Genomic DNA, 17034 nt, shown 5'->3' on the forward strand with positions numbered 1-17034 from the left:
TCAACTGAACATTAAAATGTTCATCCTCTAGTTCATAATAGTTAATGATTTGGATTTGCTAAGTGTTATTAAAAATGGATTTCTTCTCTTTCGTATATGACGAAATTAAAGTCCAACACGGCACTATGTCAATAAAAAAATTATATACTCGTAAAATAAAAACAAAAAGGGTAAACAAAATATAAAACTTTATTGTAAATGATTTATAATAAATCTAAATCTCTTTCAAAATCTCCAGGCGAGTAATACTGTAGCACCATGCAAATAAGGAATGATTTTCGTCCACCACCAAGCCATTGAAATAAATAAATATAAAAAATACATTTGATTTGATTTGTCATTTTATTCTTACATGATAAGACACCTTAACCATTTAAAATGATTTACATTATAAAATCTACACCTTTTTAAGTCTCACGTAAAAGCGCAAATAATAAGGCCATTCTAAAATAAGGACAATATGTGACAAAACTCAGTACCTATTTTTAAAGTCCTTCCTTTAATAAATTTAAATACAATTACATGATAAGTAACATTATCACCGGTAACTAAACCACCTGGTTAGATACTCAAACCTAATCTTGATAACAATATCTTAAAATTTTAATAATTCTCAGTTCACAACCAATTATAAAAATGATTGAATAGAACGACCTTATACAAATGCGCCATTAAAAATAAATCACATGCTATATCTTATATCTAAACAGCTTCCTTATATATATTTAAGTTGTTCTATCACAGTTTCCCCTGCATGAACGGCTTGAGGTACTTGTGGAAGCTCTGGTTGACTGGCTCCGCGTTCAGAGGACTCTTCAGCGCTTCCTCCATCAGTCGCTCGTACACGCGACCGTCGTACGCACCTAAGGTGGAGTGCAGAATCTGAAATAGACATTTTGGGTTAGTAATAAGTATTTATAATAACTTTTATTTAGGACTGGGATGTGTCATCAGAGGGCTTAGTACAAGTTTGTTTTACGTTCGTACGGTTGAATCATTCGTGCCGGTCATGTTACCGCACCGTTCCACGTTGACGACGCCGTGATGTGGAGATGTAGATACGCCCATAGTTACGTTTCAAAAAATATCTTCTGGGCTGGAAATATCTCAGGTCTATAGATTCAGTTTCAGTGGCAGCTCAATGGAGAAATTAACAATATCTGCATATTACACCCTTAGAAAATGCTGTGTACTAATAACAACCGAATTGTATGCAGTATGTATAATTGGAAGTCATTTGTAATGCCAAGTAAAAGGTATAGCGATAACAATCGAAGTGTATGCATGTATGTATAATAGGAAGTCTTTTGTAATATTTGTTATAGGTAAAGCGCCCTCTATAAGTATGTCCTTACCTCATCCCGTAGGTCGAAGGCATCGACGAGCCCGACGGCGTTAGGTCGCAGTTTGGTGAGTAGCTCCTCATACCAATGTTGCAGCTTCTCAATGTCTCGCTCAGAAATTGATGTAAACTGCAATAATCAGGAAAATGATTTTATAATTTGGTAATAAATGGGCGTGCATTGTAGTTATTTTGATACATCGTATGTAATGTAATGCCCCAAGTGTTGCAAGTGTTCCACTTCATCAGATGGACCGTGTACGTTCTAGCCACTGACTCGTCGTATAAAAAATAAAAAACATTGGACACGAAATAAATTGATCATTTATTGTTATCGAGTTTTAATTGAAATCATATTTTATCAATGCAGCCTTCAGTTTTGGGAAACCGGGCATTTTAAGTTGACTCTCTTAACTTACAAAAATCTAAATAGTGGAGCTCATCTAACTGCTCATGAGGAAGAGACCCACTGTCGCTCGAAACTAGTAGAGTTTTTCTCTATTAATATACGAGAATAAACCGTGATTTTTTTAGTCAATTTTGGTTATCCCTGCAGCCCTTAATAATATAAATGTTATTTCTCTTCTATCTCACCCGGAGCAGGTCCCCGATCCTCTGCAGCGCCCAGTAGACGACGTACAGGTCCACCAGCTGCAGCAACACCTCCCGCAGTGCTGGCGACACTCCCTTCACCTGACGCTCCGTCTCCTCGAAGTACGAGGACAGGATGAACGCGCGGCAATGTGCCTGGGAATAATAAAGGCAGTGTAAAATACAGGAGAATAAGTATTGTTAGGTTTTTTTGCTATATCTAAAATGTGTGAATAAGATCTACAGGTTCTTTAGTCGTATCTAAAAAGTGTGAAAATATCGTCCTAATTCAAAATCAAAACACGACTTCTTTCTCCCTTCAGTATTCGGGTGTAACGTTAACCAATTTTAAGTTGTACTTAAATATCGTTCTATCTCTGTCTTTTATAAAGAATGCGTTGTGACAGAACTATTCTTGAGACTGTCTAAAATTGAGTGACGTTTGAGTATTTGACCATAAGCCAAAGTATTTTTATATATATCGAGTATTCTAGCTGGCCATCCCAGCTTTGTTTTCTGAGAGAATGTGCTAACAATAATGATCGAATTTAGTCTAATAGTTCAGGACTTCTGGACAAACATACGTTTTAGTGAATATTTTTTATTTATGTAGATTTGAATAGAATAGTAATATTTTACCTCCGAGGCCTGTGCTAGTTGCACAGATGTCATGTTCCAGGCATCTTCGTAGGCCATGCCACTCTTCTGGCGTTTCTCGATGTTCGCCACGCACAATGCGATCTTACTGCAATAACAAAAAATGCATATTAATTTCAATGTTATATTAATCAATTTTAATGTAATATTACAGATGTGAAAGTTTGTTTATTAGGATGTTTGTCCGTCAATCAAGCTGAAACTACTGAAAGGATTTATATGGAATTTGGTATACAGGGTATGAGCTGACTTGGGTGATACATTTTTATCTCACGGGAAGCTAGGCTAGTTAGTTTTCAATTAACACATTGAACGCCGTGGTGGTCATCGGTGACCGACGTTAGCGGAGGATTTGCCTTCAACAGTTTTCTATTGGCAGTCAGTCTTAATATAGGTAGGATCAGTTGAAGTGTCAGGGCTAAAATAAACATAGCAGCAAAAAATCATGGTAATTTATTAGTTAGCCTTACCCGGCAGCAACTTGTTGGAACCCGTGTATGATGCCTTCGATGGAGTTGTCCCACGGCGGCACGCGGCGTCCGGCGCCGACGCGGCTTAGGTACGCGACCGTGGGGGGCAGGGAGTTACCGCCCTGGGCTTGTTGCCACGTCTTTACTAGGTATCTGTAACATATAGATAGACATGTGTATAAGTTTAAGATCTTGTTTGATGGCTATTGCAATTGTATTTGGCTTGCAAGATTGTCATCAATGTTTATAAAGATACAAATTGAATCGTAATCGTATAAAATTTAACCAAAAATAACGATTTAGTCACGTTAATATATTGATAAAAGCTCTACTAGTTTAATTAATTTAGTATGTCTTACGACTTTACTATATTATACAACAGTGGCATTAAATAGCCAACAATTGTTACCTATCATTCTCTATTATTACCTTCGATAAGTAGTTATAAGACTTTCTAACTCATTCTGTCTTAGTAAGCAGAGAATATGGAACCATAACATTTAAAGTAATCGTAAATTCCTAAGTCAAACACCGTAAAGGTCTCTAAATAAAAAGAAAGTTTGTCATTACCTGGCAGTCTGCAGCAGTAGCACGGTGTTCTCCCCCTCGTAAGTACAGGCGGCGGTGACGAGCCCGTATGTATGCGGCAGGTTGGAGGACAGCATGTACCCGTGTCCGCCGCAGGCCAGGCGGCACCGCTCCACGCACTCCGCCGCGTCACCCGTCGTTATGGCCTTCAGGCAACACGACAGCGCGTGCAGCTGGAAGTACATTACATTGTCAGTAAAGCACACTTTTTTATGGAGTAAGTCAGAAAAATGAGCTGACGGATCTCCTGATGGTAAGCAATCGCCGCCGCCCATGGACACTTGAAACACCAGAGGCGTTTGTTCAATTACAAGTGCGTTCCCGGAATTTAAGGATTGTTGAGAAGTCGGGTTTTGGGAAGATTGGGAAGGGGGATTGGCTTCTGGTAAATTTACTAACACAACGCAAACGTTATTTCACGCCGGCTTTTTGTGAGGCCATGGTATCACTCCGGTCGAGCCGGACCATTCGTGCCGAAGCATGGCTCTCCCACACTTTAATCTTGTCTCGATAGAATCAATGAATGAAATATAAGAGAAGACAAGTGTAAGAAACATCGCTTTTAATGTGTTTCGCCGTGTAAGTGAGATTACCAGAAGCCCAATCTACGCCAAAAGCTAACTCCTCTGATGTTCCGTGTATCCAAAATGCTTAAAGAACTTGCCGATTGCTTATCGTCAGTGAACCGTCTACTTATTTGCCCCCTATCCCACAAAAAAAACTAAAAATAGAGAATATGACCACGTATAATAAATAAGGAAGTCAGTTCCTTAATAACTCACTTCAGGCAACCGCTCCAAGTCTCCGGCGTCTAGTTCAGCGGTGACATTGTTGTACATGTTCCAGATCCACTCGGCGCTGAGCTGGAACGCGTGCGCCGTGGAGATGCCCACCATCAGCTTGTGTTGCTGCGTCAAGTAGTCCAGGATCTGAGGCTCGGGTTCACTGGGGATGGAAGGAGATAATGGTTTTTATACAAGTTATGCTTTTGATCTACTTTTGGTCTTAATGTATGTTCACGCCTTTGAATTAGTATAGGGGATAGTTTGAAATGCGTGCGTAATTTAATACACGGTAAGTGCGGTGGCTGGGCATTTGGCTGCCGCGTATCGTGCAGCGGGTTCTATTTCCGCAAGGAGCCACTCTTTGTGTAATCCATAAATTGTTGTTTCTAGTCTGGGTCATCCCGTGCGTGCGGCGCGTCGCGTTCCGCGCGCGCCTCAAAGAGCCATCAGACCACCACAGATGGGGCCCAGTAGGGCTGATGCCTAATCCGGAGCTGCGGACAACCTAGCGGGTTTACCGGGGCTCCGGCTCGAAAGGCAGGAGAAGGAACGGGGTGGTTTTTATGGATGATTTTCCCCCTCAAGAAAAAAAAAAAAGTCTGGGTATCATATGTAAGTGAACTTGTATGTATGTAAACGCACACACGACACAGGAGAAAACCATAATGTGGGGCTAAATTTTTCAAATTGAAAAAAGAAACTCAATCATTTCCTCTATCGGGCTTGGACTTACACAGAGTAATTCTATTATAATAGGTATATTAAAAAATATTATATTCAAAATTGTAACTTACTCTGGTTTAGGCTGCGACTGTCTCCTGACGGCCGAGTAGCGCGTTGCTATGGTGACGGCCTTAGCGATGTAGTTGCACATGTCCTTCACAATGACCACACGGACGAACATCATCGTACCGTACGTTAGTTTTGAGCTAGGCGACTTCACGTATGTACCGTCCTAGAAAGTACATAACAAAAAAGTTTTGAGTCATATAGTCAAATACTCAAACACTCACTCAATTTTAAGACGCTCTCAAGAATATAGCTTTGTCACAACTCATTCTTTATAAAAGAAAACTAAAATTGAGTAGCGTTTCAGTATTCGGGCGATAATCGCCAATAAAGATGATAAATCTAGAAAGAATGTACAAGTTTATATTCTACACATTCTCTATTAACAAATTTTATTTTCATTAAACAAATGACATAGGCCTATACAACATTTCCTTGCACAAATCTTATACATATTATTGACGAAACCCAAGTAGCACACGAGGCTGCTTATCAGCCGAATAACAGATTCCCACAAAACTTAAACCTTTTTCAAAGCTTTTTATCTTCTAGTGAAAACTGCATAAAAAGCTGTTCAGCAGTTTTTGATATCATACCGAACAGACATGCTCATAACTGGATCCTTAGTTTCACCATAACTATGTAAGAATATAAGGATAAATAAAATACTCACTTCAAGAACCTGAGAATTCTTCATCAGCATATGTTCCCTAGGTATTCTGACGTGTTCGAAGCCAAGGAAGCCATTGTTGGTGCCATTCATGCCAAGTTTGGCGCCAATCTCGCCAACCTTGATGCCTTTGAGTGGCATGTGCGTTTCTTCGTCACGTAGTTGGACGATGAATGGGTGAATGCCGTGGCATTGGCCGTTGGTGTACAGTTGGGCCATCACTATGCAGTAGTTGGCTGAATGGGCCACTGGAAAAGAAAAAGATTTTGTAGTGTATAGGTACTTATTAATAGTTTATATTATAATCGTTTTTGTTTATCTTATGTAGACAATTTAATTATTATGTTATTCTATCTTAAAGGGACGAAACTATTTTTTTTATTTATGTATAAATGTGCCTATTTTAAATCCTTAAATGTTTCTTTAATTTCTTTATATTATTACTATAGTATTTCAAAACATATTTATTTGCTAACTTTAAGATATTATATGGCGCAGTAAATGCTTGTTTATGTGCGTCGTCAGCTATAAAATATGTTGTGTGGATGTGTCCTAAGGACTTTAAACTTTAAATTAATAAAGGTAAAATATTGATGTAGGTACCTCTGGATTTTACAACTTGCCTGCTATTTTATTCCTACTTTCAGTAACCATATTAATTTTGTAATTTCTAGGTACAAGTTTACTTTTACTGAACTTTTTAAGGTCGTCTTTGGACGATTCCCCCTCCAAAAACGCCTAGCCTTGGGTGAGGCGAGAGGGAGTGTCAGACTCTTACTGACTAAAAACTACCCTTTCCTACAGCTTATTATTACTGAACTTAGATTTCAAAACTCCCTACAATCTATACTACTTTGCCACTCATATTTATACATCCAAAGCTCGCATTTGAATATAGTAAGAAACGTTAGAAAAACATAAGAAACAACGCAAATCAAATTCCAACAGATATCTTAATCACTAAGCGATAGGTAAGATAATAATTAGGTACGCTTAATTAGAATGTTCTAGAATGTCACAATTAAATTATTATTAATCCCCACGCAAGAGTTATTAACACATTGTTTTACAATCAAAACATAATGTTATCTGTAATATATTGTTATCAAATTTCAAAAGTACATTGGCATTGTCCGAGTACATGCCTAATATTATGTGTCTTTACGTGACTATCAACATTTACCTATTTATTAATGATTTGCTTAGGTACAGTCAACACAACTATTTACTATGCAGGTAAGAAAATAAATTGATTCAGTATATAGATAATTAACTGTAATTCGTTAGTTACTGAACCGAGCAATGGTTTGTAGTAAACTAGCTTTTGCCCGCGGCTTTGTCCGTGTTTCCGTGGGATAAAATGGCCGTAGCCTATGTTTTATTGCAAAATCCAGACTATAATCTAGCTATGTTCTAAATTGGCTAGTAAACTTACATACAAAAATACAAACTATTACATAATTTACAATATTAGTAAGATATGGCTTGGTTAAAAACTATATAATTTAGTACTTATAATAATAGTTACGGCCTCTGTACCCAATCTTATATTTTTACTTCAGCATAGTACGTTACGTAGCTGTGCTGACTGTACATATAACCCTAAAAATTGGTCTCGTTGAATAAAAAAAGCTAAAAGATGTTTTAGAATAGGATTGGGCAAACATTTGTTTGGTATTGTACTCCGAAATTTTAAAGATACTAGAATTTTGTGCCTACTAATGGTATTAAAGAACATTATTATTCGACACGTGTGTCATTGATTGCCATTCAATCAATCAATCTATTGTTAGCAATATCGTCTGTTATTGTAAACTCCACACGTCAATTCGTAGTTACGTGTTAAACCGTAAATTGTAATTAACATAAATGTTAAGTTACGGTAATTAGAATTAAACCAAACTTAAAATTTGAAATCAATTTAAATTCAAATTATTTATAACTAGCTGTTGCCCGCGACTTCGTCCGCGTAGAATAATAACTTCTGTCAGATATTGAGATGTTTTTTTTTTATTTAATAAAAAATCTTTCTAAAATAAAAGTAGCCTAGGTTACTCTTTTGTACTATATCAGCTACATGCTAGTAAAAGTCCCGTCAAAATCGGTCCAGCTATTATAGAGATTAGACGGAACAAACAGACAGACAAAAAAAATCGTGTATTGCATATGCATTTTCATATGCATGTAGTAAAAAGCAATTATTTCAATACTTGAAACGCGGAGAACCAATTTTAATATAATTATATAAAAAACAGACACTCCAATTTCCTTTAAAAGTATAGATTTAAATTTAAATGTAAAATATAGAGCAACGTTCTAACAGATAAAAGGTAATATTGTTTAGTCTTCACGATGTCGTGATTTGAAATTATTTTGTATTATTTATGCGTGTTCGCGTTTATCAACCTTAATACTAAATAGATAACATAATTATTAATGGATCGAGGAGTTTGTTGATAAATATAAATCGTTTTATTATCAACTTTACACCCGAGAACGGTTGGACTGATTTTAATGATGTTTTATTGCGGAGGCATTTCTAAGTAGGTTAGGTTATTTATTCTCAATGATGATTGTTGCCGAGCAGATAGTAAAAAATAAACAGACAGTCAAATATTTCTTCCTGTAACTCTTGTGTTCAGTATAATATACTGTAATTAACTATAAAATTACAGTTTAAAGCTCTACTAGTTTCGAGTCACAGAAGGACTCTTCTTCATGAGCAGCGTGCTCACGTCGGCAACAATATTAGTAGGCTACGCGAATCGCCGTGATTTTTAGTTAATTCGTATGTCTCACGATAGTTATTATATAACTATGCTGTAATTGACTTTTTTTAAGTCCACTAATTAAGAAGATATTTTGAGCTAATAACATATTCGGATGTAAACAGGACAGAGCCCATCCGGAGCTGCGGGTACTAGCAGGCTCCGGCTGGACAAGCAGGAGTAGAAACGGGGTGGTTTTTCGTCAGTAAGAGTCTGACACTCCCTCTCGCCTCGCCCAGGGCGGGAGAAGACATTGGATGATATTCCCCCTTAAAAAATCACTGCTCTATACCTAATCAATTTACGTGGGATTTAAGTGCTCGCGCGCGTCTATTTGCGCGCCGACGCGCGTCGCCGGGGCGAAACTCCGCTGCCGCGCCAGATTAGTGCGTGGCGGGACGAGCTCCGGCGCGATCTCATGGCGGATGACTGTCGCAAAGGGCTGGGCTCGCTGTCATTGCAGGTAACTTTGAGGAGTGGCTAGAGAGGCGCCATCACCTACCGCCTGACGCAGGTGCTTACCGGACAATAGGTTCCGTGATTGGGCGGGAGGAAACGCCCGGGTTCATCACTGCGAAGACCGCCCGGAGGACACGGTGGAACACACGGTTGCGGTCTGCATTGCGTGGACTGAGCACCGCCGTAACCTCATCGGCGACGGCGACCTCTCGCGTCCGGCTTTGGTTCAGGCCATGGTGCGGAGCGAGGGGGACTGGGATGCCGTCTCCTCCTTCTGCGAAGCAGTTATGCTAGCTAAGGAGGAGGCGGGACGCGTGAGGGAACGAACTTCCTCACGCCCCAGCCGACGCGAAAGACACTCCGGGCGTCGCGGATCGCGTGACGATCTCCGTCCGCCGTAAGTGCGGGTCTGCGGACGGCGAGCAAGGGTAGCTCGCCGCCCGACCAGAACCAGACCCGTGCGTGCGGCGCGTTCCGTTCCGCGCGCTCCTCAAAGGCAAAGCATCAGACCACCACAGATGGGGCCCTTAGGGCTGATGCTTTCCGGAGCTGCGGACAACCTAGCGGGTTTACCGGGGCTCCGGCTCGACAAAAGTAGGAACGGGGTGGTTTTTAGTCAGTAAGAGTCTGACCTCCCTCTCGCTTTGCCCTGGCGAGAGAAGTCATTGGATGATCCCCCTGAAAAAAAAAAAAAAAAAAAAAAAAAAAAAATTACTTACATCCTCCAGGCCACCATTTGTAAGCTGTGAGCGTGGGGCTGTGTAGTACAAACTCCTTGGTCTTAGCGTCGTAGGTAGCCGTCGTCTCCAGCCCACGGATGAAAGTGCCGTGGCCAAGTTCCGTCTGAAAGGAAATAACACTATTGTAGTAGACAATAACGATTGAACAAGTTTATAGTATAATCGTGATTGATGGGCACCTACTACAGTTAACAGTAAAGTTATGCCAAGACCGATGTGAAATGTTTATAAACATTGCAATGACAGGACTAGACTAACCACACGATGACACAAACATTAGTTTTCTATGCTTCTGTCCTTTTGTTGTGACAACTTAAGTGACAACTTAGAATTTTTATTAAATATAAGAGAAATTGCATGAATATTTAAGGGACGTTTGATGTAGAAAGTAATTCTGTAATCTTGTTTTTTTTTATGGTATTAGCCGCGGCATAAGGAGATGGCGGGACGAACTTGACACCCACGATAAGGATTGGCCGCAGATAGCTCTGCACAGAGAGGAGTGGAAGGAGGGTAGAGAGGCCTTCGCCCTGCAGTGGGACGACCACGGCTAAAAATAAATAAAATAACAAGCCGGCAAACGGCAGACGGATCACCTGATGGTAAGCAATCGCCGCCGCTCACGGACACCCGAAACACCAGAGGCGTTAGAAGTGCGTTACCGGTTTTTTGGGGGTTAGAAATTTAAGGGTTGTTGGGGAATCGGGGATTGGGTAAATTGGGGAGGGGAGTAATTGGGCTTCCGATAACCTCACTCACTTGTAAACTAAGTAAAGTGAAAAGCCCTAAAATCTGCTCAAACTATAATATTTTACGCACCTGTGCATAAGTACCGATGATGTCAAGGTTGAAAGCCCTGCCGATCCAGTAGGCCTGCTGTTCCACGGTCGCCTGTCCCATCAGCGTTGGTATGAACATCACGTAGTGGAGTGTTAGAGGAGACCCGTCCTGCAGGATAGCTGAACCGAGGGTACCGCCGAGGAATGCTCTGTAGAAACACCATTAGCTTATTAGTTAAGTTTTTATTAGTATTTAGTTGCTATAGGAGCCATTTTTTTAGAGTCAGTTATAATTCTGCCAATAGTTATTTATCAAACATTTGTGTTTAAGGGGATACCGGGTAATGACCCGGATCTGCGGACTCCTCAACGGGATACCAGGGCGTCGGCTCGAAGAGCAGGTGTAGGAACGGGGTGGGTTTTAAACATGAAGATCATCGAAAGAATAAATTGCGACACCAAGTATTTTAGGAGGCAATGTCATCCAATGACTTGTCCCGTCTTGGGCAAGGCGAGATGGAGTATCAGACTCTTATTGACTAAAAACCACCTCGTTCCTACTCCTGCTTTTCAAGGCAACTCGCACTAGGAAGTTCACAGCTCCAGGTCGGCATCAGCCCTACTACTACCGACAAAAATTATTGTACTATTAATATTGCTCTTTACCTGAAGCTCTCCATGCCAGCATTCTCTTCCTCCTGGAGCCTGCGTATCAGCTTGAACATGAGACATGCTTTCTTCACAGCTAGCTCATACTTCTCCTTGTGACTCAAGTATTCTGAAGGCACCTCCTCAATGTGGATACCTTCATTCAATACCATCACCTCTGCAAAGAAAGGAAATAAAAGTGAGTTATGAATGAGATAAGAAGTATTGCTAAGCTTTTTTCGGCTTTTCGAAAATTTTAGGAATATTCTCATTCAACCCGTGTGAATTTACCCGGTAGTCTCTAAAACGTTGTTTTATCGGCCTTTTGGGCAGTTAGTGGACGGGTAGATTTTGGCCCTCGAATTTGTATATCTTACTATAAATAAATAATATTATAAATGCGTTTGAGCATTTAGTATGATTATTATGAGTTTGTATTTTTTTTTTCATTTTACAATACAATCAATGATCCAGTTCATGCAGGTCATGTCTTATGACGTAATTACAAGTAGGCTCGTACTACATAGGGCCTCATACATAAACATATTATGTAATGCGAAATAACTAATTGTGACTTTATTAATGTAATGTTCCAAGGTATCACGCAAAAACAACCGGTCAGACATACGATAAAACTTGGTATAATTATACTTTAATGATCCTGGGCATAACACCGGCTACTTTGTTAACTAACTGAAATGGTTGGGCGTTAGAAACTGAAAGATTAATAGATGTTTTTTTTATAGGAATAGCCTGTACCTATACAGGAGTAATCATTATAACACATCAGAGGCCATGTGGGACAACGCTGACCATCCCTAGTGGAGGAGCAGCCTTTAACAGTTTTTTGTTGACAGTGAAGATTTAAATACAGGGTGTAAGCGGAACGCTCCCGAAAAACGCCACAAATTGTTTATGTTTTTATAAACAATTAGCATTAGATTACAACTATTATTACTTAAAATAAACATTGAATTCTTTATTTTTTTTTAAATAATACACGTTTTTTACCATCACCTGTTTGCGACGTTTGGGAGCGTTCCGCTTACACCCTGTATACTATTTAGAGAAACTCCCACAAAAACTAGAAGGTACATACGTAGCGCAAAAGCTAATCTTAAATAAAAACCTTGACTTTGGACTTAAATAAAACTTGTCCAGAATTAGCGAAAAATTACTTGCAAAACGAGTTTAGATCGGACTTTGATCGCTGACGTAATGAGAATAAGACAGATTTTGGACAAAAATAGCTTAGGTATTAGATAGCTTAAGCTGCAGAAATCTAAAATCATATAGCTATCTAAATAGCTAGATGATGATTAGCTAGGTTAATTATTGATTTACGATATTTAAGGTAAGCGTCGGCATTTCGGCAATCCGAACGTTACCGAACAGTGCACGCTTACCTTAAGTCTACTACGAGTATTAGATGACACTTTTTTTTTAAAAGGGATCGCCATCAATTTTCTTTTGCCGCTTCGATTTTTTAGGTCAGGTAATATCTCTAAAACCTTCTAAGTCTGAAAATACTATGCTGAAAACCGCATCAAAATCGGTTCAGGCAAACGCGAGATAACCAAAAACAAATAAATAAGCATAAAATTATTATTGACATAAAATTATTATTGACTGTAAATTAACTAACTGTCGCCAAGTTGGCCTCAAAGCCTACTATCATGAGTAACTATGTAAACTGCAGAACATTATAATAACTGTGTTACGTGTAGTTAAGTACTGTTAAGTACTTGAACTTTGATCCACACTGCCATAAGTAGTATATATAGTAGATTCTATTATTTACAAATGTTCATACAATAATAAGTTTAGTTATGTATGTAACATATATGGTATTCAAACTTATTCAAATGACAAATAATTTTGTATGTTACTTACTGTATTTCTTTTGTAAGTACGTATTTTGTTTATAATATTGTTAATTTATTAGGCAAAACTAGTTGGCCGCTCCTTAGGTGACGAACAGAGATGAGGGGGTTTGCATAGCTTGCAACGCATATGAGATCAGACAATGATCATTGATGAACAGTCTCAAGATTTAGAATTATTAACGATGTATATTTTTTTTTCTTTAAAAATACGTTGCCCCACACTAGAATTTTTCCTGTGGCATTTGTGCCTTTACAAACATAGGTACAAGTTCACATACATATGGCACCCAGACCCGAAATGCGGGAATCGAACCCGTTACACGTTGCGTGGCAGTCGGTTATCCAGCCACCACGCCAACCGTGTAGTCAAATATATATTGAAACGAAAGATAAAATGATTTGACGTAAGTATTCTGTTCTATATGATAGAAATTGTGTCGAAATATGCTTAAACAAAGTTCACAGCAACTTAATCCTACTATTGTGAAACAGGACTAAAATCTTTTAATAGACAAATAATATGACCTAATAATAAACGTAAAAATTGTTTCGACCTTTAGATTATTGGAATTTAAACGGTTTATCTTAAATATCATTCATTACCTATCTGAATTATCAATAATTAGGTAAGTATTTTATTGATATTGTTCTTGATAAGATTTCATTAAATCTCATCAAGGATGTACTAATTATAACTACTGAGCTTCTATGACTTTTTTAGTGTTTAAGGGGCACCGCACACTGGCTCAGTTAGCTTTAGCACGTACCGTACGCATTCCCTATGACGTCATCGGTACGCATGTAGGCAACGCCGATGATGCGGTCCGTATGATGAGGATCAATGGCCGCAGTTGTATGAGTTTCTATACAAGACAAACTAAAATCCGTTGCGTGAGATGCGTACGATGCGGGCCTGTGGACGCTTACCTTTAATGTTGTTTTGACATTCATGGGCACGTGTGTCGAGTCGAGTCATAGGTCGTCGACGAAGCGAACGTGACTACCAAACAACCAATGTCAAAGCGACATTGATGCAGTATCGCATGTCCAGAACGATGACCGAGTGCAAGTGTGAGCTTGTTCGGGGCTCTAATAGAATTGCCCATTGGCCGAGTAGCCAATTACCTAATGGGAGGTTTTGAGTATTTCGATTTTTTTTTAGATATATCTAGCCCAGAATTTGAAACTGTGTTTGATTTATGGCACTTGCCTAGTACTTGGGACAGTTACCTACATAATTCCTGAAAATTAGGAGGTACAATGTATACCTGCCTACTCAAAAACCTAAAGGCGTAATGTCTTTAGTGAAACACCATATTGTTGACTAGCGAACACCCTGCGGTTTCACCCCTCCTACTCAACACCTCTGCAGTTACTCCCTTATTGTATACCCAGTAATCTGTTATTGTTAAAAGCTAGCTAAAAATAAAAGATTCCATTACATTTTAAATAAACAATACGCTTTAGAAGAAAGAGGACAATCATATTTTGATAACAAAGGTTATGAGTGTATATTCAACTTTGGACTTATAACACCATTCTCGTAATGTTATTCACTCTGATTATATGATAACAAAACTATAATATGTTTTATAGTTATAACTATTATATTATTATGTTTAACTGAAACTATCCTTTGAAAAATAAGGAACAAATTAATGAAATAAACTTTCAATATGAAACTCAGCATTTTTTTACCGTTTTATTCAGCAAGCCCAGTTTGTTTATTTGGGACAAATGATTTTACCTTTTTCTAAATCAATATTATTGATTTGATTCCAGGAAAAGGGTAATATGATAGTTGTTAATCACTCGTAATCTTGATGATCGTTACATGTTATACATAAAAAAAAATGTATATTTTTATGCTGACTTTTGTGGTTTGAGATGGTTGAATGGTTGGAGTGATAAATGCTACTTCTTTTCTTTGACCATGTAGCCAAAGCTACCGGTGACAAATATATCAATCATTTTATAGTCATGACTTTAGTATTTGCTGATTTATTGTTGAACTTTAATAATTTTGTGTTTGTTTGGTTGTTAACAAAAAATTAAGTTATCAAATAGTATATACAAAAACTACATATTTTTCTATGTTTTACTATAAAAACTGGTGTGAAACTGAAACATGCAGTCTATTGTTATAATCTTCATTTAGTTATTAATTAAAAAGACTTTTATTTAAAAGATTCCTTGCTGTCTAGATAAAAATAAAAACAATTTAATGTGTGCATGTAAATGATTTAATTACCCTCCTACTAGGTTTCAAGTTGTTAGCAAGAACTTGATAATGATTACACAATAACTAAAAGAAGAATTAAAAACTATTTTAAAAATAAGTAAAGTAATATTTAAGATTTGTAATATTCTTTTAAATGATATGAGACAAGTTTACAAGTAAAGGATCAAAGTTTAAGTACCCAGCTTCACAAACTAGTACAGCCATTAGAAAATGTTGTAATACATGTTATTTGTGTTCCAGTAAACAGTGATATAAAAACTAAAGGCTAATTACCTCTTCGCTTCCTCTCCTCGGTCATATGTGGGCCGCCATCCAACAAATTAGTAAGTTCTGTTATGTTAAAGGTGCATTTCTCCCTTTCTCTTTGTAAATCTGGGTTAACACTCGTAGATTTGCTCATTTTGAGTCGTAAGAATATACGCACGGAAAAACACGACAACCCCGCGCCAACGAACGCGAACTACTGACGTGACGACACACGATTAATCGAGATCCACTTGACGCGGCAAACGTAATCTCGCTAGTTTTGCGTGACCAAAACAAGTTTTGATTACCTATCCAGTTATTGCTTAACCAATATCTTCGGTATTTGATTTAACGCAGTTTGACGGTCACCTTTACTAGTAACTGGTTTACGAAATAATAATGTAAAAATATTATTGCACTTTTAATTGATTTCTTTGTCTGTTTTACAGTTCTATGATTACAAAATAATAAATACCTAACAAAGAAATAATAAATACTCATACAAAACTATAGTGTTAGCAAATTAGTAGCACAGATAATTTGATTTTATAAATTATTAATCGGTTTAAAAAATAAAATTTAAGGACTGATAAAAAACTGATGATTATTGTTTTGTTGTTATAAATTGTTGAATTTAAAATTGTCTCATGTCTGTTTTGAATACGTCAACAATAAAACAGTTTGACAGTTTGATTGTCAAAAATCAGTTGACATTGACAAGTATTGGTATGTAACGTCACGTTCGTGTGGTTGAAAACTTAAAATACACATCAGTTTGAATAAATATAAAATTAATTAAAATAAAATTAATTGAATGCTGGTAATGGTCTAATGGGACAATTAAATTATTTTTTACCGATATATATTACGTTTAATCAACGTCCATTGCGGAAGGAGCAAATGAGATTTATATATGGCAATATTAAAAAAATAATCGACTAATATGTTTAGTATGCATATTTGGAATATACATTCAGGTTAAATATTACCTTACAATTTCTTGTAGGCATACGTGCATATTTCACTCTATATATGTATACTATTTCTTTTACTTGGTTGTAACATTTTTAAATATTAAATTAAAAAGAAAAAAAAAAAATAAAACATTTAAAAATATAAAAAGCAGTAGCCCACCAGTAACGGGATAAATCCAAGCTACCGGTGGTCAGGGCTCAATTATGGAAATTGTAATATGTAATAATAATTACTTATTATTACATACATATTTACATATCACATCTCTCCGCCATTTTCTCATTGGGAAAGGCTAGGCAAAGAAATATATTGTTTTAATCTTATAGAAATATTTTATTTTTATTTACATCTAAATCAGAGTAGATGGCATTTGCGAAATTTTTATAATCTTTTTATATT

At 37.5% G+C, this 17034-nt stretch overlaps 1 protein-coding gene across 1 annotated transcript; it reads right to left on the minus strand.

The window, feature by feature from the left end:
- Nucleotides 1–171: 171 nt before the first annotated feature.
- On the minus strand, nt 172–16355 carry LOC118275420 (probable peroxisomal acyl-coenzyme A oxidase 1). The gene is made up of 13 exons (XM_050699162.1): nt 15688–16355; nt 11305–11464; nt 10679–10847; nt 9839–9962; nt 5896–6140; nt 5228–5388; nt 4431–4593; nt 3631–3821; nt 3061–3213; nt 2573–2678; nt 1937–2089; nt 1356–1472; nt 172–882 (listed from the first exon to the last, which is right to left on the minus strand). The coding sequence occupies exons 1-13, from the start codon at nt 15812–15814 to the stop codon at nt 739–741; spliced, it is 2013 nt and encodes a 670-aa protein (XP_050555119.1). The 5' UTR covers nt 15815–16355; the 3' UTR covers nt 172–738.
- Between the last annotated feature and the right edge of the window lie 679 nt (nt 16356–17034).

This window comes from Spodoptera frugiperda, chromosome 15, assembly GCF_023101765.2.
Source record: "Spodoptera frugiperda isolate SF20-4 chromosome 15, AGI-APGP_CSIRO_Sfru_2.0, whole genome shotgun sequence".
Taxonomy (NCBI): Eukaryota; Metazoa; Arthropoda; class Insecta; order Lepidoptera; family Noctuidae; genus Spodoptera; species Spodoptera frugiperda.